At 41.1% G+C, this 27,479-nt stretch overlaps 1 protein-coding gene across 10 annotated transcripts in view; it reads left to right on the forward strand.

Moving 5' to 3' along the window:
- Positions 1–27,479, forward strand: part of CEP350 (centrosomal protein 350) — a 79,260-nt gene that overhangs the window by 41,708 nt on the left and 10,073 nt on the right. For 7 of the 10 annotated variants that reach the window (XM_054072962.1, XM_054072967.1, XM_054072964.1 and 4 more), the window contains 17 exons: positions 1,338–1,504; positions 2,019–2,215; positions 2,757–2,941; positions 4,537–4,624; positions 4,971–5,117; positions 5,886–6,043; positions 9,900–10,022; positions 13,626–13,825; positions 15,365–15,576; positions 16,761–16,905; positions 20,141–20,301; positions 20,776–20,915; positions 21,685–21,767; positions 22,470–24,550; positions 25,521–25,922; positions 26,013–26,159; positions 27,323–27,445. In XM_054072962.1, the coding sequence (XP_053928937.1) occupies positions 1,338–1,504; positions 2,019–2,215; positions 2,757–2,941; positions 4,537–4,624; positions 4,971–5,117; positions 5,886–6,043; positions 9,900–10,022; positions 13,626–13,825; positions 15,365–15,576; positions 16,761–16,905; positions 20,141–20,301; positions 20,776–20,915; positions 21,685–21,767; positions 22,470–24,550; positions 25,521–25,922; positions 26,013–26,159; positions 27,323–27,445 (4,759 nt within the window). The remainder of the gene's footprint in view (positions 1–1,337; positions 1,505–2,018; positions 2,216–2,756; positions 2,942–4,536; positions 4,625–4,970; positions 5,118–5,885; positions 6,044–9,899; positions 10,023–13,625; positions 13,826–15,364; positions 15,577–16,760; positions 16,906–20,140; positions 20,302–20,775; positions 20,916–21,684; positions 21,768–22,469; positions 24,551–25,520; positions 25,923–26,012; positions 26,160–27,322; positions 27,446–27,479) is intronic. The other 3 variants (XM_054072970.1, XM_054072972.1, XM_054072966.1) reach the window with 2 other exon arrangements.

Consider the following 27,479-nt stretch of genomic DNA (forward strand, 5'->3'; position numbering starts at 1 on the left):
GGAGGTGGTTGTTCCACTCTGCGCAGCTCTTATGAGGCTGTATCTGGAATACTGTGTCCAGTTTGGGGCTCCTCTGTAAAGAGAAGACATTAACATCCTGACGCAAGTCTAGTGGTGAACCAACAAGGTGGTTAAGATGCTGGAGTACGTGATGTGAGAGAGAGGCTGAAGGAACTGAGCCAGCTCAGCCCAGAAAAGAGAAGGCTCAGGGGACAGGGTTCTAGTTGCAATATCCTAAAGGTGTGTTCTTAGGGAACATGAGGCTAGACTCTTTGAGGAGGTGATTGGTGCGATGACAAAAGGCAATGTTGACAGACTCCAAAAAGGGGAAAATCGAAGGAAAAAAACGCACTCTGTGTGAGAGTGGTCAGACACTGGAATGGGGGTGGAGGAAGGCTGTGGGATCCTCTGCTGTTGCAGGTGTTCAAAACTTGGACATGGCCTTGGCTTTGGTAAGAAATTGTTCAGATGAGTTAAGATGAGATCATTCTGATTTCTGTTATGTGGCCAACTTACATTTTTCTATTGCCTCAACTTTGTAACCCAAAAGTCACTTTCAGTCTCTGTTTATTTGACTCTGTCCTAAATATTTGCAATTTATGCCCTTCTCATTTTGCTCTGTCTTTTTTAAATGGACTAGAATGTAGCCCAGGAGCATGTGTTCTGAAATCCTAGTGCAGGGGCCTGTAGAACTGCCAACTCTGTAACATGTTACTTTCTGGTCTGTTCTCTGTATATCTGGCCCTTTAGTTAGGATGGGTAGGATTGGGGTTTTTTTTCCTCACTGCTTCTTTGCACTGGCTTGGGATTTTACATGAAGTGCCTGGAGTGCTGCTTGCGATCTGACAGGTTTCCCTGTTATTTTTCAGTGTCTTGCTACAGTTTAGCTTTTTGTTTCCTGTTCGTTTACCTGATCTAGTTAAGTCCTATGAAGTTTCTCACAGCCCTTCTCTGATCTTCACCAGCTGGAATGATTTTGTCCTTCTCATTAGTTCTTCTCATTTAAAACAGTGTCGCTGTCTGGCTCATGCTTTTAAGAACTCTAAGGAGAGATGTTTGCAGTGGTTTATCATCAATGCTTATTGCCAGGTAGAGGACGTGCATACCTACAACCACTTGCGTTCTATGTTAGAATAAAAACAATTTCCACTGTCGGTTGGTGGCCTGATGAGGCTTGGAATTTTAAAGTAGCCCAGCAGCATATTAAAAACAAACCCGACCTATCTGCATGTCCATTATTGCTGGAATGTTAATTATGGTGCACACAGTACTGGTGCAAAATAAACATTTTGAAACACACAAAGTAATTTTTGAAAATTTATCTCTTGATAATGCAGTAGTACCAGCAGCCGCCAAGAGAGCCCCTCAGTTCCATCTTCCAAGGAGATCGAGAAGAAGCTTTCCCGCCGTGAAAAGATAGCTAGTAGTATTGAAGAGCAGGCTCATACTGCCGTGGATGACTCCTTGCCGAGTGATAGTATTTTGTCACTGCCAGATGAAAAAGGTTGGTGTATTGTTTCTGTGTGATGAATCTGAAAGTGGGGAGGAGAAGAGCAAGAGAGGTGCTGTTGCAAAATGAATTTCTGAAATAACTCAGGGAATATGCATGACAAAAGCTGATCCCAGGTGAACTGGCAGCCTCTTAAGAGGTGACAGGAGGTGGCGCGGTGAGATGTTTTCGAAATTTTGCACATCAGAGTGCTGGAGTCTGTGGGCTGTTCTAGTTTTTGCTGTGCTAGTTGTACCCAGATGTTCACTTGCTGAACACCAAATGTTTCAGCAGGCCCAAAAATGTGTTTCTAACTCTCAACAGAGGACTGCTAGGTCTCTCAAAGCTAGATAACAGTATTTCATGATGTCCTGTTACTCAAGGTCACGCTTTTCTAAGCACCGGTTTTTCTGCATTGGTTATCACCCTGTCTTTCCTGCCCTTCCAACTTCACTGGGACGAGACAGAACAAAACTGCATTCATGGTACATACCTGAGCGTAAATCCACTTCCCTGATTTCTCCCTCAGATTCTGCTTCTGTTGGAACAGAGTATTCCCTGAAATTTGATGAGTCCATGACAGAGGATGAGATTGAACAAAAGTCTTTTCGGTCTTTACTGCCCTCTGAAAGTCATCGTAGAAATAACTTGGAGAAGAAACGAGGTAATCGTGATGATTCTGATGAGGAAGTCTCCCCAGAAAAAACAGCTTTGTCATCTATCAAGGTAGGTCAAACACCCATAGATAAGGTGAATTAACTGAACTTAGATGGTTAAGCTCGTTAGCTTTAAGTGAGCCGTTCTTAGTGGTGTTTGCTAACTTGAGGGTTCTTTTTCTCCCTGTTGCTCTTTGAGCACCTCAAAACGTAGACTTGTAGGATGTGCTGCGTGTCACTGTTGTATAAGTGCCATGACTTATGGAAGAGTTCCAGGCCTCTGCCTGTTCTCTGGTGTGTTTGGAGGACTGACTTTTTGAGGTAGGTCATAAAAGCCCAGTAGATTAATTCTTCCTGCTATGCCTGCACACAGCTAGGAAGTACAAGAGGATGCTTCATCTATCTGATCTGCAAGGGACATCCCAAAACTGTCACGCAGCCCAGGGCACAAAAAGCACATCTGTACAAAGCTCAGAGAAGAGAAACAGCTTCCTTTCTAACATCTGTTTTTGTGTGTGTGTATCTGTGTATGTATACACACACTTTGTAATTGAAGAAAGCCTTGGATTTTCTGTATTATCAAATCATGCCAAATGTGTCTTGCCTTCCAGGAGCTAAGCATGCCATTCTCAGGGGGGCAAGACAGTTTCTCTAAATTTACCATGGAGATGGTACGACAGTATATGAAAGAGGAGGAAATGCGAGCAGCTCATCAGTCCTCACTGCTTCGGCTCCGGGAGAAGGCTCTGAAAGAGAAGACCAAAGCTGAATTAGCTTGGCTGGAACACCAGAAGAAGTAAGGCAGTGCTGAATAAACCCTGCTGCTGACTGACCGTTTTCTTGTACTTTTACTTGAATTTTTTTGTAAGATTTTGCCTCCACCCCATTCCTGCCTTATTAAGTATCAGTGGTTGAACTGTTCTTCTGGCATCAGTAGTCTATGCAAATGTCATTGTCACTTGGAAAGAACAGAACCCAATTTCCATTGAATGCAGTTTGATAAAAGAGAATTTCATTGTAACAGTAGAATGTCAGATGTCTGTCAGTCAGAGAAGGCACCTCCCAACCATCACTCTTACCAGTCTTAATTCAAGAATGCATGAAATGTTTGGGACCTCTATTTGCTTGATGTCTGCGGTCATTTTAATTGTCTTGGGCCAAAGTTTGTGAATCTGGATATATGTTGTCTTTAATGGTTTGTTTCCAACCTAACACATGCTTTGCCCTGGAATGCCACTTAAAGTCCCTAGTGATACTACTGATCGGTGGTGGCCAAACTGAATCAAGAATACTTTTCCATGGTCACTCTGCACAGGAGTACCATCGTTCACCAGACATTTTCTTCCAGCTGCTTGTCATTGTGGATTTGACGAAGGATTGTGAGGTAGCGACCCAAGCATCTGTCATAATTTAGTCCCAGTCTGGCTTGATTGGCAGTTAAAATGTGAGCAGTTGTGATCCCAGTCCCTGCCCCTCCCAGGGAAAGGGAAATAAGAGAGACTCATGGTTTGGAAAAGAAAAATGAAACAGCTTTAATGAAACAATAATAACAAAGAAAATACTATTAATGAGGTAATAATAAAATGTATACCAATATACAAAATTGCTCCTCCCACCTTGATGACTACATCACCAGAGAAGCTGCAGAGCAGGCACAGGGAAAAAGGTTCTGAGCTGGACTTGGCAGCAGGAGGGAGCTGGATTCAGGAATGCCCGGGTCCAGGATTAGGGGCAAACAGACAGATGAGGTCCTCGCAGGATATTGGGCATTGAAGAAGAGAGCTTGACCCTCGTGATCCCTCAGTTTTATACAGAATAAGGCATATAGGGGATGGAATCCTGGTCACCTGTCCTATCTGCCCCTCCATGCAAGTGTCACGTTTTCCACCCCTTTCACTTACGGCTCCACCAGCTCGAGGATGGCCTTGGTTTCTGTAGGAATAAGTCTAAGCAACGGCCTTTCTGCATCCCAGTGCTCTGTGTTATCCGTGCTAGAGAGAAACCCTGTCTGAAAAACATGCAGTTAACTTCCAGAAAATGAAGTTACTTAGGCAAGACTTAGCTGAAAAGTTGGAAAACTGATTGTATTTCAGCTCAAAACAGAGCAGCGTCCTTTCTTTTGTCTTTCTCACATGGTGAGCTTGCTACCTCTGCCAAACTCCTACCCATTCATGTGAGAATCCGTATTACTGTATTGGCCTTTTAACTGTGTGTATGTTTGTGGAGACAGTACAAAATGTTCCACCACAGAGGATGCGAGAAGGCTAATTATTAAGCACAGGCATGTGCTCCTCTGCAAGTTAGGAAAAGTAAACTTTTTCCACTTTGAAGAATAAAAGGCTTGTTGTTGTGCTCTTTCTTATTTCATCCTTTCTTCCAATGTATTTGCAGGCATTTGCGAGACAAGGGAGAGGATGATAAGATGCCTCCTATTCGAAAGAGGCAACGTGGTCTGCTGCTGAGGTTGCAGCAGGAAAAGGTAACTGATGCACTCAGATCCTGTAGAATATCCTGTACCATTAAATGTTTCGGACGCTGTAAAAGCTAAGAGTTGAGAACTCCGTACCAGGCTTTTGGATAGGAAGCTGCCAGTATTTCTTACCAATGAGTTTTATTTGCATTTTGGTGGTGTCTAAGACCTTTGTTGTAAAGGGTCCTTCTGTTATCATTGTCTTCTGTTCATCGCTGCTGAAGTTCAGGCTGATGATTTCATCATGCAATTACAGCAATTTCAAGCCCATAGCAAGGGCACCATGGCAGCTCTAAAGTGAGTGCTTGAGAGCTGTCTGTCACAGTTCTTATGCTTCATCTTTTACACCTAAAAGGCAGAAATTAAGCGTCTTCAAGAGGCTAACAAGGCTGCCCGGAAGGAGAGACAGCTAATCCTTAAACAGCAGGCAGAAATCGAACGAATTCGTCAGACTACCATGAAACTGCAGGAAAAACTGAAGTCTGCAGGAGAAAATAAGCTGGTAAGTGTTCAGTAGAGAAGCTGGATTATTCCCTCTTTGGCCATGCAGCCAATATTTGCCTTCAGTGTATATAGGAACGGAAAGCGTCTAGATTGGACCTGTTGCTTGGAAGTTTTGTCTGCATGAAACGGTCTCATCCTCTTACCTCAGCAATTTAATGTTTAATTTCTTGAAAGCATTGTTAAAGAAATGCATTTGGAGAAGTTATAAAACGTCCTGGTTTAACTGGGCAGTAAATGGTGTTTGTTAATTCTCAGGCTTAACTAATGACTTCAGGAATGTAAATTTTTTGGTGCTTAGATCTCTCAGGCTCTGATTTTGTTTGATTATTTCTTAGACCCCAAAGTCCTAAATGTAAGCACTAAAACCAAAACTTGCTGCTTTATGTGTCTGTTATTGTCATTATGCTGAGTTTCTTGGATCTGCTTGATGAGACAGCAAGACAGGATTTCAGTAACTGTGGAGGCACAAATTTAATAATAGTGGTACAGAAAGGATTGGTTTCTTATTTGGGTAGCAATTCTGGTAGGTATTGTTGTTCTAGATACAGTTAAGGGAAAACTCAAATTACGGAGAAAAAGGGTGTACTGAGAAATTGTGTCAAATAAAATAAAGTTGGAAAATGAAGTTAAATCTGCAGGAGGACAGACTTGCCTGAAGTAGTATTTGGTGTGATCTGGGGAGAAGTAAGCTGAAGTCACACAAATTTTTAGAGATTGTAGAATAGCTTCTTTCTTTTAATATTGCTTTTTTAACACTTAATTGCAGGAACTTCACAGTGAGGATGACATCAAGCAGAGCAATGGTTCTAGCCCACTTCCAACTGATGCAGAAACACGCAGCCCTTCCCCCATCTCAATCTCCAGCAGTGAGACCAGTAGCATTATGCAGAAACTTAAAAAAATGCGCAGCAGAATGGATGAAAAGTAACTATTTTCTTTTTCTCCTTACACAAACGTTTACTCTTTTAATAGAATGAGTTGGTTCAGCCAATATCTGCTCTACAAATGACCATCAGAAATATTAGAGGTATTGCTGTCACATACAGTTAGATCTGAGTTGCCTGAAAAAGAGCTCTTTGGAAGCATTAATAGAACTATATAAATCTTTGAATGTAATATTTTAAAGGCTACAATTCTTGCATAAATACTGAGATTCAAACATTATTAGCTGACAGACTGTGTGATCAAAGTTTGTTGGGGGAGATTGGTTTTAATATTCTATGTCCTTGGTAGTCAGTAAAAGCATATCAGTTTCAGAGGTTTTTATGTTTGTGTGTACAAGGAACTTGGATGGGCTCCAGCCTGATGGTATATCTTGTCAGAGTCCCTCTTGCAACGAGACCCCTGAAGTCAAGTGGTCAAAATGGTGTCTGTATTTTGTCTCTTCCCCCTTTACTTTAAAGAGGAAAAAATATAGGGTGTGGGATTCTGGAATTACTGTACCAATTTTTATCTTGAACTTAAGTGTAAGTTATAGCAATAGTCTTATGGAAAAACTAATAACCGAGTTTGAGATCTGGCTTACAGAAAGTCAGAGTAAACTGGATGTGTGAATTTCAATTGATTGCCTTGAAATCGGCTAGAGATTAGTTTTGTGAGTATTTTCTTAATTAATGGTGATGGGATGCGCGTGACTGAGAAGGCAGACAGTTAGTAAGGCCTTTCTTGTCCTGTGCTTACCACAGGTTGGAAAAAGTTGAAAACGGTTGTTAGTCTTCAGAGGAAGTATTGAAGTGCATGTGCAGTTCGGGGTCTGAAGACTAAATCTGTTGATTTCACCTGTTAAAATTGTTTTGAATCAAAAATAATTTCTGCATCATTTCAGTCTAGGAATTACTTTGTGTGCACTAAACAACCCAAATGCTTTCCCAGCATGTGCTTGTTAGTTTCAAGCCTTTAATTCTTATTTCAGACTAATCCATTAAAAGTTTGGCCTCTGCCACTTCTCTGCAAGAAATAGTCTTAGCTTAAACAATTTTTTCTGAACTTAGAATGAAATGGATCACTATATTTTAGTCTATATCGGTGATCTTTGTAATGTTTGTCCTCTTGAGACTCCTAGCGCAGCTGGATGAAACACCAAAAAGCAAACACTGCCACTTGGAAAGGCAAAGTGTCTGTGACTCCTTAGCACCCTGTTTGCTTGTAATCATTGGAGAAGCACATTTCCCACACTTGCATGAAGATAAAAACCGGTAGTAGTAAGTGAGGGTTTGGTGTAAGTAGGAACAAACCAAAAATGTGTTTGAATTACAGGGCCTTCCTGTTCTAGCCTGAATTGATTGTTGTATTTGAACTCCTCTAGTGGAATCTGGTAAACTGAACAGCCAAAGTCATAGAATCATAGAATCACCAGGTTGGAAAGGACCCACTGGGTCATCGAGTCCAACCATTCCTAACACTCCCTTAAACCATGTCTCTCAGCACTTCATCCACCCATTCCTTAAACACCTCCAGAGAAGGCGACCTCCCTGGGCAGCCTGTTCCAGTGCCCGATGACTCTTTCCGTAAAGAATTTTCTTTCTGATATCCAGCCTGAACCTCCTCTGGCGGAGCTTCAGGCCATTCCCCCTTGTCCTGTCCTCTGTCACTTCGGAGAAGAGGCCACAAATGATTTCAAGATTCTGAAGTGTCATATTTCCAAAACCAAACTCTTGGCATTCCAAAGTCATGTGAAAGTCCCCCCATCGTTATAGCAGTAAACTCTTCTCAAAGTATGTTTTCAGATTGGTAAATGGCTTAAGGTGGGGCCTTCAGAAGGATGTGCTCTCTACGCCGTGTTGAATTCTAGGGTTTCAATGAAACAAAAATTTTATTCTGATTCTATTTTTTTTTTGTTAAAAAGAGGGTCTTTATTTTTTTTCCAACTGAGATTCAACATACAAAATTTCAAATGGTGATACAAACCCAAGTTACAGCTCATGAATTTTGAGATAAAGCATTAATAGTGTATTAATACTATTAGATGATAAATACGTTTTATATTCAAGACTTCCTTGTTATCGGGTAGGGGGGTTGTTATATTGTTTTTGAAATCTTATTTTTTTAAACTATCTTTAAGCAACGTTTGTGCTTACAGAAAGAATTCCATATTGATAAATAATTGTTCAAGCCATTACAAGGCATAATAGCAGATACTTTGTATGTTCTACACTTAAAGATATTTTAATTATCAGTCCAAAGTGTTGCTCATCTGGAGAATACTTTTCAGAAGGAGGATGGCAGAATTTGAACTGAAACAATGGCTTGTAGGTGGAACAAGTGGAAATTGTGTGTGATGTAATGTATATGATCACGTGTTTTTGTTGTCATGGTTTTGTCTTGGATTGCTGTGCGTGTTCAAAGGAAATAGCATTTTGTGTAAACATAAATGATTCTCTAGAACTAGATTTTCCTAGTCGTGAAGCTTTTTGTGAGTGTTTTGATAGTGATAGCAGTGCTTATTGATGGAAAAGCAGTGCTGACTTGGTATCTTTTTTAATGTCCTTATTTGTAAAACACGTAAGAATAATACTAACATAATAGAGAAAGGTTTTTGCTTTGGAGTGTAATGCTAGGAAGCTGCCGTTTGAAGGGAATCCGTCAGGTTGTGAGACACAGCAAAAGGAAAGAAGCTGAATGATGAGCAAGGTACAAAGGAACTGGAGGAAGGAGCTGGGAAAGCCTGCTGTGCTGGAGTTGCTGTACTCCGTAGCAGGGCGGAAATCCTTTGGCTTCCTTACTTATGAGGCAGCTTGAATATTACTCTTCTGCTAAAAGGGGCATGAAAGAATAGTTTTAATTTTAGTGGATGAGTCTGTAGCCTGCATGTGAACAGGAGCATGCTCTGTCAAAGACAATTAACCATGTTCCCCTTGCTTTCCTTGCATATTCAGCTTTAATGACAATTTTTATACTAGCGGAACTGATTAAATGCTCATTTTCTTTTGCTTTTCCTTAATGTGCTGCTTAGCTTGCATTGTAGTCGATAGAGCTATATGGAGCATGCTATTTTTCTATAAATAAGATAATTCAATAGAAATTAGCTTAAAATGGTCATTCGTTAGGAAATACCATTTTGAGCATAACTGTAAGCTTATGCAGATTTTAAAAAAGCAATAGGCATTCTTCCTGCAATTGGTATTTGGAATTGGTAATTGGAAGAGGCAATATGTGAGTATTCTTAGACCAAGTCTGCACTTTCTTGCAAAAAAACCCAAAAGAGCAGCCAGAAATTGAATTATAGGTGTTTCTCAGTTTTCCTGGAATTGCTCATGTTTTAAGAATACATTATTTAATCTCTTTTTTTTTTTTTTTAATTTGCCCTCTCACTGGTGCTTACCTTTGGAGAAGTAAATTTACTGAGGTTCTGCCAGGTGAATGCAAATGCATTTAAAGTTTCAGACTAGCAGAGTTGTTCGTATCACAAACCCAGCGTGCTTTTTAATGCTATTAATCTACTCTGTCTTAGAATAGCAGGAGTTGCAAAAAGATCAGCCTGAAATGTTAACACGTGCATGTGGAAGTCTGCATCAAAGCAATAACACTTCCACAATGTAAAGAAAAATACAGTAGTGTGAAAGCAGCTTGCCTTTGATTAACAAAACAATGTGGTGTCAGTGTATGTGTCCTGTTGCCTTCTGCATAATAGTGTATAGTTTTTCTGCTTCAGATGTTGGGTAGTAACTGCATAATGTTAAATGCAATTAGTTTGAAAGTTCTTTGCTAGATGCTATCCTTCTCTCGTTGTTTCTGCCTTTTTTGCTATCTTAGTTTGAAACTCTTCCTCCTTATTTTGTAGACACTGCTCTCCTGTTCACTACTTCTTCTCTGTCTTTACGTCTCACCACTGGGCCTCTCTCAGTGTCTGTTTTCCCAACCTCCACCCCAAATTCCAGCTGTATATCTACAACCAATTGGTCAGGTAACTGTATCTTTCTCAAGTGATAGACTCTTTGATAGAGCATGCTCTGTTCAGTCCTAGAAGGTCAAGAGGTTCTTCATCAGTGAACACGTTTGACACATTACTTATGTTTCCAGATCTTTATTAATGACATAGACAGTGGGATCAGGTGCACTCTCAGCAAGTTTGCAGATGACACCAAGCTTCAGTGGAACCATTGATTCACTAGAGGGAAGGGACGCCGTCCAGAGGGACCTCTAGAGGTTTGAAGACTAGGTCAGTGTGAAGCTCATGAAGGGCAACAGGTCCAAGTGTAAGGTCCTGCAACCGCTACTCTCAGTATAGACTGAGAGATGAATGGATTGAGAACGTTCTGCAGAGAAGGACTTGAGGAAAATTGGGTGTGAGCTGGCAAGATGCACTTGCAGCCCTGAAAGCCAATCATATCCCAGGCTACATCAAACAAAATGTAACCAGCAGGCTGAGGGAGGTGATTCTGCCCCTCTACTCTGCTCTAGTGAGACCCCACCTGGAGCACTGGTGTCCAGTTCTGGGGTCCCCAGTATGAGAAGGGCATGGACCTGTTGGAGCAGGTCCAGGAGGAGGCCACAAACACGATCTGAGGACTGAAGCAGCTCTCCTATGAAGAAAGGTTGAGAGAATTGGAGTTGTTCAGCCTGGAGAAGAGAAGGCTCTAGGGAGACCATATTGTGGCTTTTCAATAGATAAAGCGGGCTTATAAGAAAAACGGAGAAAGACTTTTTGCCACGGCCTGTAGTGATAGGACAATGGGTAATGATTTTAGTCTAAGATTGGATAGATCTAGATGAAATATAAGGAGGACATTTTTTTTATAAGAGCGGCGAGGCACTGGCACAGGTTGCCCAGAGAAGTCATAGGTGCCCTATCCCTGAAAGTTTTCCAAGTCAGCCTGGATGAGGCTTAGAGCAACCTGATCTAATGAGAAGTGTCTCGGTCCATGGCAGGGAGGTTGGAACCAGATGATCTTTAAGGTCCCTTCCAACCCAAACCATTGTAGGATTCTAATCTCTGTGTTCTGAGTGACGAGACAGTTCGCTTTGGTCCAGAGTAGCTGCTCAGACTGTCTGTTTGGGGTTAAGGTCATTATAAATCAATGTGCAAGTGCAGGTTAGAGCACCAGGTTAATGCTTTCAGGTTAATATCTATAATGGATGGATAAAATGTGTGATGTTAGCACCAGAGAAATAGTTAGACCTTTAAATCATGCCGTGTAATCTAAGTGCTGCTGCTTCTATTTACTCCCCCAGATTTCTAGCTTCATAGATGCCGGATGTTGGTTTGCATTTTGTTTTTCTGTGAAGTTGCCTCTGCTTTTGAGCAAGAATACGTACCTGTGGTGTTGCAACTGGAACCCTCTAGACTGTAGTAAATATTAAGGCAGCCAAGCTACTGTGTGGCTTGCCACCTTTTAAACCCCAGGGTTATAAAAGGATCTGCATCTTTAGTCACGCTGCTTTAATCTTCTTCTGTAGGTGGAATGCTGGAACCCTCTTTCTCTCATTCTTTTGACTTCTCTTTGTTATTAAGTAGCCTTTGTGTGGTGATTAGCTTCATGGTCATTTAGTTAATTCTACTCCTGTTTGTGGTCCTCTGGGTTAATTCATTTGCCATCTGCTTTTAAGGAGTCCTACTCTTTTGAATCCATTTGTTTCAGTCTTTCTCTTACATTTTATTTTGACTGGGCTTGCGCCTTGCAAGGTCCAGTAAATTGTGAGTATCCAGGTGCTCTGATGGAACCAAACAGTGAGCGAAGAAAGAAGAAATAGTTGCCTTTTGCATTGAGATCATCGTAATAATGATGTTCATGACAAGTTCTAAATACATGATCTGCTAGACTGATTGGAACTGATGCATATCCGAAAGTAAGAGTTGGTAAATCTTATGGCGCTGGTGGAAGACATGACATAAGCTGGACTGTCCCATGTCATGTTTGTAATGCCATTACTGCTGGTAGTCTGGTTATTAATAATACTAATCCATCAGTTTTGCCTCAGAGTAGATGATGATTGATGTTTGTCTCTAGGAAGTGATAAAGTAGCGCACAAAATCATAGGATGTGTCAGCTTGAAGGTAGCTGGTGTTCCAGAGACTCAGGTGTTTTTGGTTTTGACCATGGGGAAGATGATGGTGGGCTTGTCTTACTGGTTCTGAAACTTATCTTCACATCATAACTCGTCCATCTTGTCTGAATCTGTCTTGGAGAAGGACTTATCTAATCTTAACTTTTCTGATCAACTGCCAGCTCAGTTCTCCAGGGAACAGAATGAACGCTAAATGAGCAAACAGGAAATGTCCTTTAGCAGGCAAGACCTGCGGATTAGCCCATTGGTCATTCCAGTCTCAGTAAATAAAAGGGGTTTTTGAAACACGGGAGATCAAAAAGCACAAATTAAATAATGTGCTTTACAGCTTAAACTTTGATGCTGAGTGTTTGGGTTGGCTTGAAAATTATGAATTATAAAGACCTTTGTAAAGCAAAATATCAAAAGTCTTCAAAGGCTGCTTTGTGGGGCACCACACCTTCTGTAGCAATGATCCACTCTCTCTAGCTGGCAAGCTGTGCATTTTCTACAGAGTGATTCTGTGAGATCTTAAAAATTCCTGTGTAGAAGATGGAAAGATTGTGCACTGTGCTCTAGACTTGGCACGGCAGATGAAGGGTGTGCAATTGATGTTGAAGTTGCTTCCGTTTACTCTCTTACCAGTTAAATGGTATAGTCTTGGTTACTTAAACGTTTAGAAGTAAGACCAGAGATACTGTTGTTCAAGAGCCGGTAAAGAGAACTAGTGTGTGCACACAAATCTAGTCATACCTACAAAGTTGTGTAAGAATTTCCTCCTTTCTGAGGCTTGGTGCATCACCTAAGAAGTCTTTGTCAGAAAGAAAATAACTGCTGATTTTTCTGCATAAATTTTGCTTTTTGTCTACTCTTAAACAGAAGATCTATTCTTAAATGGGATAGATAAAGCATCCAGGCATGATAGTAACTGGGAAAGTATGGTCCTGCATACTTAAACTCTTAAAGCTATCAGCTCACAGGTAACATGCCAAGTGCGGCGATCCATAGAGATGATCCTTAAAAGAAGGGTAAAACCTCCAGTAATTCAGGAGGTCTATTGATACAGAATCACCTTCTCTTATAATTATGTATTTGGAATGAACTGAAGGGCAACTAGGGTCGCAGATTTTCTGTCACTGGGCTTAGCGAAAAGAAAGGTTCATTTTTCCATCACTGCATTCTTGTTGGTTCCAGTTTAATACCACAGGTACTTTTCATGTCCTGAAATTGGGAACTTAGTGAACCATTTGTAGCACTTTCAATGATTTTGAAGATCATTAAAATATTAGCAGCATGTTTACAGGATCTTGTAGACTGTACCTTAAGAAAAAAACCTCTTGTCTACTTGTGTTTTTTTCAGCAGCACATCAGAAGTCTAGGAGATAATAGTTAGTGTGGGTTTTATCCTAGAAAACAATTTGAACAGCTATAATTTTGGGAAGTGTGGCACTAGAGCATCGGGATTTTGGAACCTTTGAGTGTGGTTGGCTGTTCTCCCATTGTCTTCTGCTCTGTCTGTCAGGTTCCTAACTAAGCGAGAACAGAAGCTGATGCAGCGTCGACAACATGCTGAGGAATTGTTGGAGTGGAAACGCCGCCTGGATGCAGAGGAAGCAGAAGTACGGCGGATAGAAAAGCAGGCTCTAGCTGCCTGGGACAAAGAGCTGCTCAAAACCAAAATAGCCAAGAAAGACCTGGGGGATCAGAGAACTGAGCCCAAAGGTAATAGAGGTGGGGGAAGTGGTGCAGATGGTGAGAATAAAGCATAATTTAACATAATTGCTTATGTTTGCACTGTCTTCCTTTTTTGGCATTTTGGTAGTGGTTTTTCTTCATACGCTTATGATCTTGATTTCTGCACTCTGCTGCCTTCTGTTGCCTCATTCTTATAGCCCTATTTTACACCATAGTTAAATGTGTGTTCCTCCTTTGCTGTATGCCTTCTGAAATGAACAGTGCAGCATGTGCCTATCAGACATTTCTCCATACAATTTAAACTATATTTCTTTCTTTCACTATAAAATATTGCATGGTCTTTCACTGATCACCTTCTGAACTTGCTCTGTTAAACCCATTTTCCCCAGCGGTGCTCAAAGTGCAGGGTGGCTCTTATCAGGGGCTGCCTTCCTCTTGGCTGTGATTGCAGAAATTGAAAGCGTTTTTTCCTTCCCTCTGTTGTTAATGCACTGTAACTATCTGAAATCTGCAACTGTGCTAAAGTGTGCTAGAATGTAATTAGTATAAATGATGCCATTGTGAGGAAAAACAAGCTCCTAAATGTTGGGAGCTATGGCTTTACTGTTTTGTCTTAAACAGACCGTACTTGCCCCATGAAGCACAGAACTGGATCACAGTAGGAACAAATAATGAAATTGTTCTAGAAACAATCAGTTTTCCTTTTTTCCACCCTTTGCTGAAAGCAGGCAAGCACACCCTCTGAACGTGCAAAGGGTATGCAGAATTATGCCCTTCTACACTTGTTACTGAAAACAGTCATGCAGATTTTAGACGTTGTAAGACATTTTAAAGATGATATAGGTATGAGTCAGTCAGTTCCGGTGACCAAAAATTCAGCGTGAATGCTGAATTATCACCAACAGATGAGAAAACACACTTGCTTTCTATTAATCGTATCTACCAGAAAGCATTGGAGCATAGCCCTGCTTTAGAAGTTGTTCCTCTCACCAGACTTTGCTCAAATATTGAGTAGTTTTCCATGGCTGCCTCAGTAACGCTGTGACTCCTGCGGAATTTAGTAAACAGGAATATTGAAAACCCAACTTACTACTTGCCACTCGTGAGACTCATGATGAAATCATAACATTGAAATGTTTTCTGCAGCTACTGTAAAGGAAGCAATCAATTCTAAATTCAAGATCTGGCTTGCAGATTATATACTACTTCATGACTTCTTCAGACTAATAATGACTCTTGCTAGGATATGGTCAACTGGAAGGACAGGTTTCTCTAGCAGTCTTTTTGGAGTGCGTTGTCTGGAAAATGTTAGAATATCCTGAAAACCTCTATTTTAGACATTCAGCAGTCACTAAGAACACCTGGCAGTCTTAAATCATAGTTTTCTGGTAAATGTGCTTGTTTTGGCTAAATATTCCACCCTCGGTGCCTGGCTGAGTAAAATAACATTTTGACATGTATTGGTAGCAGTTCCTACTTTATATGGAGGCAGCAGTAGCTCTGAAGATGTAAAAGTCAGTGGAAGTTCTTAGGCACTTTGGTTTTTCTCTCATTATTCAATCTCAGAAACAGCCAGTGAAGAAGAGTCTCCAGTGCCTTCTTGCTCTCATCTAAACAGTGAAAGCTCTATCCCAGAAGATCTTGGCAGTCCAGCTGCTGAGTCTGTCCCATCAGAGACTATGGGCCATGGACCACCAGAAAGCCCAAATCAGACTACAGCTAATGAAGAAACGGTTTATTCTGAAGACTTCAAGTCCTCTGTCTCACCTGGCAAAGTTGTGAGTGAGCTTTTTATGCTGTATGTTCTTTTATGCTTTTAAAAGGCTAAGCGGTAAGTATCACTATCCCAGCTGTCCAAACAGATTTCACTGTTCTGTTGGCAACACCATTTTACATTACTGTGAAGAAACATTGTGATCAGATTTGTTATTTGAAGTCTTGAGGAAAAAAATTGCTTCCGCATACAGGTTAGATGTTTTTAAACTTACGGGTAGTCTTGCAAAATGCTTTGTCTCTGTCACATAGCTACGCAGTATTTGATGGTGGAACACTGACCCAGTTTACCAGCGTGGATTAGCTGTAGGCTAGCTTGTTACCATTGTATGCGTTCTTTGAGGCCATGGAAACTATGGTCTGTATTTGCAAGTGATGTGTCCCAAAGCACAGTTGTAGCATGAAGTAGGAGAGCTGTAGTGTCATGCACAATCCTCGGGTTTCAGATTGTCTGCTTGCCACCCAATTGTTCTATTCTATTAGTTCTCCTTGGTTGATAATTTTGTACAGTTTCATCCTGATAACTTTGCCCTGTGCTCAGTGAAACAAAAGATGCAGTGTCTGTAAAAGAGCTGCTCATCTAGACTTATTACAAATACTTTCTTGGGAAGTTACTGAGAAGACAAAATGCGATAAAATGTCCAATGTGTGTCAGAGGTGATGTTCACAGTGTGTGAAAGGGTTGTGGTATAATGTTGAAGCACCAAGCAGCATTTTGGAAGAAAGTTTGCACGTAGCCTTTTTGGTTTGGCCTCGGAGCAATAACTCTCTCTTGGTTTACTGATGTAGAGTCTCCTCTTGCACCCCTTACATTGAAATGGTCCTTTCGGTTTCACAGGTGTATTTATTAAGCTTCCTATTGCTGTGGTTGTTACCCAATAAGATCACAAAAATGTATTGAGCACCTGTGAGTCAGAACCAGTTCGGTTGGGTGATAGTGGAGTAGTCAAAGCAGGTTTGCTGAAATCGAGGCTCCAAGTAAGCAGTCAGCTATTGCTGCTCTTGGTGGTTTTGTTTTATTGTTTGGGAAGCTAAGATTAAATTCTTAGGATAGCTGGATAGGTACCACTGCTTGTGAGATGTCCTTTCCTCATGCTGTTCTTCCCTGTGGCTCCCGGTGACAACAGTCTCCTACTTTCAAACTGAGCATTAGGAGCAATTACTTATTTGGGCTTTTCTTCTCCTGTAGTCTCCACCCAGAAGCAGCGTATCTGTATCAAAGCAAGATTCTAGCAAGAGCAGCCACAGAACTGGAGGACAGCTACGTTCACCTGTGAAGTCTCATCAGACGTCTCACAACTGGTCTGATGAATCTTTGTCCATGACACAGTCAGGTAAGTGGAATATCCGCTTGGGTTTAAATTGCTTTTTAGAGCTTTTAACAAGTAAACTTGAAATGCAAATGTAGATGTGGGAATGCGGGCAGAAATTCCTGGAAATTGCAAGCATCTGGGGTTCTGTGGGAGTGTTTTCCTGGGAAGTAATTTGATCACTTCAGCTTAAAAGGTTCTAAGAAGATGTATATATTATCTCTACTTTTAGAAAGTAACGTAGATCCTGCAAACAGCTATGAAGAAGATAAGAGTCAATGTGGTCCTGGAATCTAAAAATTCTAGGTTATGTTATGTTTTTAAATACATCACTCACAGGTGACACCTCTCCACCCTTCATGCTGTAAGAAAGCAGAATATGGTTTAGCATCATATGATCATGATTGTCCTAGTGAACACAACCTGGTTCCAGAACCTGTGTAGCTCTGTTATCAGGGCAGTACAGGTGAGCCTCTTGGGCCTACACTGGCCCAACGTGCAAAACGATTGGATACTTCGGGGCATAGGCGTTTATTTTTGGAGGAGGGTTTGAACTATGTGTAGTAAAATAGTGCCTACGGTTGCATTTTGAGCTATAAGATGCAAGATCTACTTATGGACTCTTTATACTCCTTTATCCCTTATCCAAGCTGACTCCCAGTAAATGCTGAGGGAGAGAATATTAAGAGTTGAAGTGGTACAGAGCGGTCCTTCCCTTTGTGTGCTCTCACAGTCCATTAGTCACGTGGATTCCGGGACTTCCTGAGCCACCATTCAGTGGGTCACCATGACCAGCTCTGTTAAAGTGTGAAATCAGTTTTGAACCTTTCTGTGCTTATGGTCTCTAAAACATTTTGTGTTCCACAGTGCAGTTGATACAGCATCGTAATATACTTACAAGCAAATGAGAGAGCATTTTCCTGCTTGTTTTCCTTAATTCCCGAAATGATCAGTAAACCTCTAGTGGAAAAAGGATTGGGTTGCTCTATTGCATGTATGGGCTGTTGTTTGTGATAGATGGGTAACTTAATGATGCAAGTACAAATCCAGTCTTCGTGGTGCTTGATGTAGCAAGCTTAATGATCTTTTATATTGGGTTTTTTGGTTAATGCATATATAAATGCAATAGAAACACTAATTTTGAGGCAGCTGTTCTCCTGCTGGGTAGAGAAATAAATACATTAACGCCTGGATATTTGCACTTGAGTAGTTAGTGTTTGGATTCTGTCTGGAGAGCAGTTTGCAGCAGTGAAGCAATCAGCAAGTTGATAAAGTTATTTTCAAGTTTTGACTAAGAAACCACACGGGGAAGCCATTATGAAAAGCAGAGCAGGCAATGGTGACCATGAAAATTAGCTTTTTCAGCTAAAATATTTACAATCTTTCATTTCAAATGCTGAAGAAAGTTATGAGAGGTGGGAAGTCCACGAGGACAGTGCTGATTTCACAATAAATCATTCCATTGTAAGGAGACAAATCTTCCAAGCAGCTGAGTAGTGATGAAGTCATCGCACTGTCAGTCTGATGCATAAGTAGACGAGATCGTCAAAGATGAAAGCATGTACGGATCTTTCCTTGATGAGTTGATCAAGAAAAGCTATAATTACACAGTGGTCACTTACTATTTGGGAGGAGCTGTTAATTACTGTGGCATCACAGAGTGTTCCCGATTAGCAAGTGCGATTCCATTCTTTTTGTGCTGTGTTGTTTTCTTTTAAAATTCTCTAAATGGTTTACAGCAGTTGTTAATGGAAAAAGAATAGAGCAGTTTAATTGTGTTTACTGGCTGTTGTTGATAATGAGACTCTTGTTGTGGTGGTTTGTTGTCTTGAGAAATCAGATTGATTAGCAAAATGTCCATGTGTCTCTGCTAGTTGACCAAATAGTACTGGTGCCGTACCTTCTAGGATGCTTGGTAAAGCAGCTGGGCATTTGTGAACCTCTAGGCCTTTTGGTCCAGAAATAATTCTAGGTGATATTGAGCGTTAGGAAAGCAAACCAGCCAAGATCCTTCCCTTAGGAGCTGCAGGTGCTGCTGTAGAAGAGGAAGGGGCGGACATGAGCTGCAGGGAGGAGCTCCACTATGACTGTGTCAGATAAATATTTTGAAGAGTTTTTGATGTGTAATTGTGGGTCCAATCTGGGACGAGGATGTTGTTTTGCATGATGTTGGTATACCTTTAAAATAAGAGAAAAGTAGACATAATCAGCTGGGTGGAAAAGAATAAGCAGTGAGACACTGAGGCAGACTCTCTGTGAAGTCTGAGAGATGAAGAGATTGTTACAGCAGCAATAAGGAATGTGGCTGAGTCACTGGTAGAACGGGGTTATCATGCAGAGAATGGGTCCAAGTGTCTGGGGACAGTGTCCCAAGTGAAAAGAGGTAGCACATCATCAGAAGGAAGACCAGGTTGCAGGAAGTTCTGGGGATGGAGAGGAATAGAGGAGATGATATTAAAATTACTAAAGATAATCATTTAAGAAAAAAAATTATTCAAGTGTAAAATAGCTGCAGTCAGTTACAGCATGGTAGGAGGGTCTGTAAAGTTGAACTTGGAGCAAAGATAGGTCAGATAGTTTCATATAAGCTATTATTGAGTAGTCCACCGCATGTCTAAGCTCAACTACCCCTGTTCACCCTGAATAAATTGTCATCTCGAGGCTTGAAAATAGTGAAAAATCTCTGCTTTGTTCAAATTGTCTTTCCTTCCAACCTCTCCATTTCATGGTTGTATTTCATCTAGGTGGCAGAAAATCCAGACTTGCCAGAAAACTAAACTTTTTTTAGAGTCTGCTGTTCCAAGTGACATTCCTGTCAATTAAGTGTACTCTGTAGCTTGAAATTGGACGTTGCAATTGTAAACAAATATTTCGGGTTTAATTTTGGTGTGCATCTTTGAGTTATGTTTTTAAATACATCAGAAAAAAAAATGATTCCCTCAACAGGTGGCGTGATGAGCAATTAATGGGGCAGCAGAGTAAATAGGGGCGGTTGATGCGAAACAAGTTTGGTAACAAGTTACTGTGTGTATCTGAGCCTTTCTCTTCTAACTTAAATAAGAGGCAATGCTTTTTTATATGTTATATAGTAGCATTGTGAATCTGAGATGCCACTATGAGTCTTTTTCTGTTAAGATTAACATGCTGGCATTAAATACTTTGGCCCGTAGCTTGTATTTCCGTAGCGATTGTTTATTGCTTTGTGTAGAGCTGTGCTGTGAGAGGGAAGCTTACAAAGACTAAAACTTAACTTTTTCAGAAACCACATCTGATCAAAGTGACATTGAAGGGCGGATCAGGGCCCTGAAGGATGAACTACGGAAAAGGAAGTCTGTGGTTTACCAGCTGAAAAAGGAACAGAAAAAGAGACAAAAGGAGAGACTGAAGGCCCAAGAAGCCAGTTTGATCAAACAACTGGAGGTTAGGAAAAGTTGGAAGAAGGGCAAAGCAAAAGTTCATTAGCCTTGGATAAATCTTTATAGTATGAATGTTGTTGATAGAATATTGTATCAACAGCTGGGAAAAACTCATTATTATGATAGAAATGTGACTCTCTTGTGACTATTTAACTGTTTTCAATAATGAACCAGAGCCTTGACGTGAAGTTGCCGTTCCGCTTTAAAATGTGTATCTTTAATGGGTTTCTAGCAGTGTTCAGGGAGTTAAGTATGTTTGTGCACACTAGTACACTAGCTTGGGTTAGGGACCGATGCTCATGTAATTAGTTTAAGAAAGTGAAGTATTAAAATTTCTAAGGTTCACAACTTTAGGAAGTTAAATAGATTGCTCTACTGAGGAAGCGGGTGTATCCTTTATTCCTTCAATAGGTTTTCATGGCTGAATTGTAGTTATGGATTAGCAGACTAACAGCCATAACTGTTTTCCCACGTGCAGTCGTATGATGAGTTTATCAAGAAGACTGAAGCTGAGCTGAGCCGAGACCTGGAGGCGTCTCCCACAGCCAAACCTCAGATCAAAACTCCATCCTCAGCTGCTGCTGAAAAACTGAAGATCAAGGCACCACCGCTGCACAGGTAACTGGGATTTCCTCTTTCTGAGTTTATTCTGAACCTATGGTGAATGCTGTTTGGACAGAAACCTTGGGGAGAGGAAAGCTGGAAGCTGCTCTTCCTTAAGGCCTTGAGCAGGGGCAGTATCTTATTGATATTTTTGCTGGTGTCGTCAGACCCAAACCAGAAAAGATGCACTGGCCCTGTAATCACGTGCATCTCTTTTGTCCTGCCCAGTCTTTCAGATCCCATTTTCAAGTTTTCTGAACAGTAATTTTCAGTTATGCAAGAATGTGCCAAATAGTTGTTTGGATTACTGGCCCAATCTTTTCTGGCTTTGGTCATTATGCCTGATGCACTGTGTGAGGCGAACCGTTCATCTTTGCAACTTTAAATCTGGTTTAGATCTTAGTTTTTAAAGATAGATAATTCAGCTGACTTCTGCACTCCCTACTCTATTTTTAAGTGTTACAGTTTTTCCAGCAGATGGTGCAGTTTTAGTGCATTCAAGTGGAAAAAAGTTACCTTTTTTCTTTTCTGGCAGAAAAAAAAAAAAGAGTTAGCTTGATTACTCTACTAGAAAACTACTTTCCAGAACTCGCCAAGCTCTCCTTTCTTTCCCCTCTCCTCTTTTCTAAGGTCACAGTATGTTGACAAACCAAGCTATTTATGTTATCATTGGTGTGGTATAATTATAGATGCTTGTATTTCCATTTTTATCTATTAAAAAAAAAACCTGGAACAACACTCTGGTGTAACCAGGATTCATGCAATTTGATTTTTTCAACTTTAGGCCTGAAACAGTTAAAAACTGGAAATCGCTGGCTGAATCGGAGCGATCCAGGGCATCTCTGGAATCCATTTCTGAACATGCAGGTATGTGACTGGAAGAATCTGTGCTACAGACGAAGATCTTGAAGACTGACTGTTGTAAATCTCTTGAATCTTTTCTCTTGATTCGAGAAGACGTTTTAAGAGAGCATGCAGACTTCATAAAGCCATAATGATCAAGCTATATTTTTACTATCTTTATGTAGTAGGTTTCTGCTTTTGCTGTTTGTTTCCTGTATATTCATTATTTAGTTTTAATTTTGTTGAGGATTGTGTGAGAACATAATTACTTGAGGACCTTTCTCCTTTCTTTTGTTTCTTCTACCTTTTATCACTTGAGGAAGGCAAGGAAGCCAAAAATAATGAAGGTTTAGGAATAGACATTTAGGTATAGGGTTTTTTTGTGATATTTTTCAGTGTTTTGCTTTTGATCATTACCTAATCTTCATCTACCATTTTAATCTGGGTTGGTTTTGTAGCTTGCAAACAAATAACTGAGCCCTTACTTTAGGCTTAGTATTGCATGAAATTCTGATAGAAGGAACAGCTTTAGAAAGAAAGCGTTAGAACCCTGAAATTGAAGGCATGTTGCTTGTGCTCATTGAAAAACTAGAAAGACATGTTTCTGAGGCACCAGTTCATATCTTTTGGTGTAGAAACCTTGATGTTCATTTTGTTGCCTCTGGTTGCAGTTTTCAATAAAACAATGCAGTGTGATCTGTAATTCACTTTTTATTTTCTTTCAAGATACTGTCTCGTCAAGAACTGAGAGATCTGTGTCTGTGGACACCAAGAAGGTGGCTGTGACAGATGTTTATGCAAAAGAACCTTCTGGAACATCTTCCTCGGTTTTAATGTCACCAAGGACTTCCAGAGCAGCAGTTGGTGATTCCTTAGATAATGTACCTTCATCATCTCTTGTCAGAGACGTGAAAGACGTTGGCAGGATATCGCATGGGTCATTGAACAAAGGAGTAAATGCATCCAGTGATGAGGCTGTCTTCAGTCATAAATCTGAGGCGCAGGAGGAGTTGGAATACATAAAGTCTGAGAAATATGAGATTGAAAGTTCACACACTAAGGCTTTGGAGAGTACTGATGTCTTGTTGACATTAGATAAAGAACAGGAGAGTTCACTGGACATCCTTCCAAAGAAAGCTCTCCATTCTGAAAACAAATACTCTCAGAAGGAATTCTTTGGTGTGGATGCAGAAAGTCTTGCTGGTACAGAAGAAATCTTAGAACAGAGCTTGACAGATAAAGATGCTGTAACTGACCTGAGCGTAGAGGAGTCTTTTGGCAAACTGAGCAAATCAGCAGAGGGGAAAGATCATCTGCTTTCCGAGCAACTCTTCAGTCAGAAGGAGCCGTCATACCTTGAAGACTTTGAAGGATCATCCAGAAAACACTCATCAGTTGAAGAAATGCTTCCTGGGGAACATTACAAAGATGACTTTGAAGCATCTCTCCTCTCTCCTAATGATGATGCTCAGTCACTGACAGCTCAGTCCCAGCACACGCAGACCAGCAGAAGCAGATCCACCAGCCTGGGCAGCGATGGCGAAATCAGTGAATACCTCAGTGACAAGTCTTTCTCTCTCTCTGGCAGCATACATTCAGAGAGGCTGTTAGAACTTGGGTCTCCAATAGAATTTATGAAAAATACTGAACGCAGAGATGTGGAGCAAGAACAGGGCCCTCCCGAGTCACTGCCATGCGCCTCTCTTTCGATCACAGAAGAAGCAGATGGTTTGGCAAATTTCAGCATTGGTGATAGAGTACTTGTGAGTAAAGTCCAACCTGGAACATTGCGATTCAAAGGTCTGACTAAGTTTGCCAAAGGGTTTTGGGCTGGTGTGGAGCTGGATAAGCCTGAAGGGAACAATAATGGAACTTATGATGGTATTAAATATTTTGATTGCAAAGAAAAGCATGGTATTTTTGCACCTCCTCAGAAAATCTCTCACATTACAGAAACTATTGATAGCCACTTAGACACAAATGAGGATGAAGACTCGTTCTTCGATGATAGATTGGAGAAGCAACACAAAGCTGAGCAGAAAGACAGAGGAAGTTCCAAACCTGACAAAGACAATGAAAGCCAGAGCAGACATGCAACGGAGAACTATTCTCGGGATAAAGCTCCTGCAGACACAGCTGTTTCAGAAGCCCTGGCTGAAGAAAGAGTTCATGAGGAATCATCTTCTCAAGCAAACAGCATAAAGGAGATTTCTGTAGCTGCTGAATCAGTTGCCCAAGAACAATCAGTGGTGGCTTATCTGAAGCACGCTGTGAAAGAGGAGGCCAGCCTTGCTCCTCCCATTTCTGATGTTGGGAATGAGATTTCTGCTGTTCAGTTGGATGACATCTCAGACTTCCTTTCTGAAAAACTGGAGAGACAGAAGACACTGGGGGAAGAATGTGCTGAAAAGTTGGATGATCTCTCTCCTGGAGTTGCAGACAAGCCTGCAACTCCACTTCTGGATTTGCTGACAAAAGAAAAGAACCAGTTAGAAGCCCAGCTTAGACTACCGCTTAGAGAGGAAGAAAAGTCAAAACACCAGCTGGAAAAAGTCAGTCTGCTGACAGACAGTCTGCTTAGAGATTTTGTGAAAGACACTGTCAGTCAGTTACAGCAAATAAAGAAAGTCAAGAATGAGAAAATCCAGCTCAGCAACCACGAGCTCTGTGATGCGAAGGAGGCATCTGGTACCCCATTCCAGCAGGTAGCAAAGCAGATTCCTGACGGACTGAATAACTTTTTTCTAAGTTCCGATTTGGAAGATGAAAGAGAAGAACTTTCCTCTCCAGACATGTGTCCAAGACCTGTGAGTACCAGACATCTTGCACTGATGTTTAAGAGTAGATTGTTCTTTTGACTGATGATTGAGTCTGAGGAATGCAGTGTGGCACCAGTTTTTCTCCCAAGTTCTGTTTGCTGATGTGGAGATTGCCTGTATGCATGTGTCTGACATGTGTGTTCTTGTTTGTCCCAGTTCACAGCTCACTTTGGTTGCCCCGTGGGCTGAAGGACACATTTTGGCACATGAAAGTGAAAAATACTTCAGTTAGGTTGCATGCTACTTACATGTTCAGTTTGTATTTAATCCTTGTCCTCAGTTTTTATTCTAAAAGTAGAAAAATAGACTGTAAAGTTACCTCTGGCTATTCTTGATATGAAATAATCATCCTCAAACATAACTAGTTGTTGTGGAGATCATGATGGGGTCAGACTGCTCAATTCACTGAACTAAGTAGTAGAAGTTGAGGCTTCCTCAGAACAACCATTACACAGATAAAGGACTTGGCCTGTCTGCTGAAGATCCCAGTAAACCTGCCTGCTTTGCCATTGATTTCAACATATCGTCATCATGGAAAGCTTCAGCCTTTTTCACCAGTGGGAGCACCACCCAATCACTACAACAGCCACCACCTGCTAAAAGCTTTTAGGCTGTTGCTTTAGATCTGAGACTGCTCATAAGTGAAAAGCTGTGGGTCGCGTCATCGGGTTTTAAACCACTCTGCCTTTCATAAACAGTTAAACATTAGGACAGACAGTAAGCAAGACATACAGTCTTTTAAGCTCAGTAGAAATCTTTTGAAAGCATTCATCAGGAGTAGTAAAACCCCAGGTATTTGAATGAAAACACTTCTGATTTTACTGTGGGCTTTTTATTATTTTTCTGAGTATTTAGTATATATTGGTAATTATATCAGTGAAGCATTTAAGAATATAAGTTCTTTTAGACAACAGTGTGACACCACTTTTATATTTACTCCATGGGTCTCAATTCACAGGAGAGTCCAGTGTTCGGAGCCAGTGGTCAGGAAGAGCTTGCCAAGAGACTGGCAGAGCTGGAGCTCAATCAGGAGTTCCTGAGTACGCTGGGAGATGATCAAGACTGGTTTGATGAAGACTATGGCCTAAATTCCCATAAGGTCCAGCAGAAGCAAGCTGAGGAGCCAGCAGTGCTGCCCAAAGTAGAACCGCAGAAAGTGTCGGCAAAACCAAGCGAGGAGGCTTTGGCGGTCCCTCACACTGCAGTAGAGGTAGAAGGTATGGTGCACGCAGCAGCTGAGCAGCTCTGGAAACTGAAAGACCTGGGTCATGATCTTCAAAGTTGCAGCCTTCATATCGATCTTAGTAGTACTCTCAAAGAGCAGGACACAGACACGATAGACAAGCAGGTTTATAGAAAGGTACAGTCTTTAGGCATTTTATTCTTGCCCTTTGAATCTATACTGTGAATATCAGAAGCCTTAACTACTTCTTCTTCTTCCTTTGCTAAGGTGGTATTTGATTTAACAAGAGAGATCTTTGGGGAAATCTTTGCTGAGGATCCTAATCTAAATCAGCCTGTTTGGATGAAGCCTTGTAGGATAGCATCTGCTTACTTTCGCCGCGTGAAAGATCCAAATGATCTGGATGAGATCAAGGTAGGAGGATGTCTTTGTCATGCAAGGGAAGTGAGATGAAAAATACCGTCTTGGCCCTTGCCTGAGTGTTAAAAGATCGTAACAAGTATGTAAGAGATGAGTTGAGAAGAGAAATGAGATTACGAACTTGCAAGGGATTTTGCCAGACCTGTCCTCCTCTGCTCAATAGGTTTGCTTCCCTGTTCTTTTGGCTGGTACTGGTTGCTTTTAAGCCTTAGTCCTCTCTGCAGAACTGCCAAAATGACCTTGGTCTTAAAATAGAGGTATGCTGACAGACTGCTGCTTTAGCACATTTCAGTGGAACTCCGTATGTTGGCATGGATCCAACAGTAGCCAAATGGGATGAGCTGGATTTTTTTACGCAAGCACACCTGTGCCACCTCATTGAAGGCAACAGGAGTTGCCCAGAGGGACCTAAAATGTGACCAGTGAGGGCATTGTTGTATTTGGCAAGCCAGGAGCGCTCTCCTGTTATTTGTGTAGCGCTTAAGGAACAAAACCCCAAAAAGCTGGAGCCTGGTTGGACCTAGGTTAAACTTGCAGGGTTAGACATCTGGGAAAACACTGTCTCCCTGAATGCATCCAACAAAGAACCTTCCATATGGCTCATCAGGACCCACGCAAAGACTTCCACCTGTTCTGTTTCTTCTGAAATTGAGGGTGGGAGTTGACTGCAAAATGCAATACGATAATCAAAATAATTAACCTGTGGAAGAAACAGCATGTTAACTGTCTGGAAAAGACAGAAATAGTATCTAGGTCACTCTGGTGGTTGAGAAGACGTTGAAAGTGTGTGGTGTGGGGAAAGCAGGGGCACAGGACAAGGACACCAAACTCCCACCCTGCTGTTCTTTAATGTTCTCCCATAAAATTAATTGTCATAATCTCCTGTTTGCTCTCCTGTTTTATTGGAAGTGTCTGTTCTCAATATCATTACAGCAATCTAGTTTTATTTTTCCCCAGTTCTGGATTTAATAATTGTTCTGATTATGTAATTCTGCCTTGAAGACTTTCAGTGTCACTTTCTTGCATACACATATGTCTCTTAGCTGAACAGAAAGCTGTTGTGCATTCTAGAAAGTGACTTTTTACCATAGATACTTTGTGCATATGTTTCACTTCTTAACTGAAATGTGATAAATCTCACCGTTACTGTTCTGTAGAGCTTCATTGCAGCTGAAGTGCTGAAGTTGTTCAGCCTGAGGAAGGAGCCTAATCACAAAACAGACTGGCAGAAGATGATGAAATTTGGGCGGAAGAAACGAGACCGAGTGGATCATATCCTGGTCAGTGGATGAAAATAAGCAATTGTGTCAGATA

Source organism: Cuculus canorus, chromosome 8 (assembly GCF_017976375.1).
Source record: "Cuculus canorus isolate bCucCan1 chromosome 8, bCucCan1.pri, whole genome shotgun sequence".
NCBI lineage: Eukaryota > Metazoa > Chordata > Aves > Cuculiformes > Cuculidae > Cuculus > Cuculus canorus.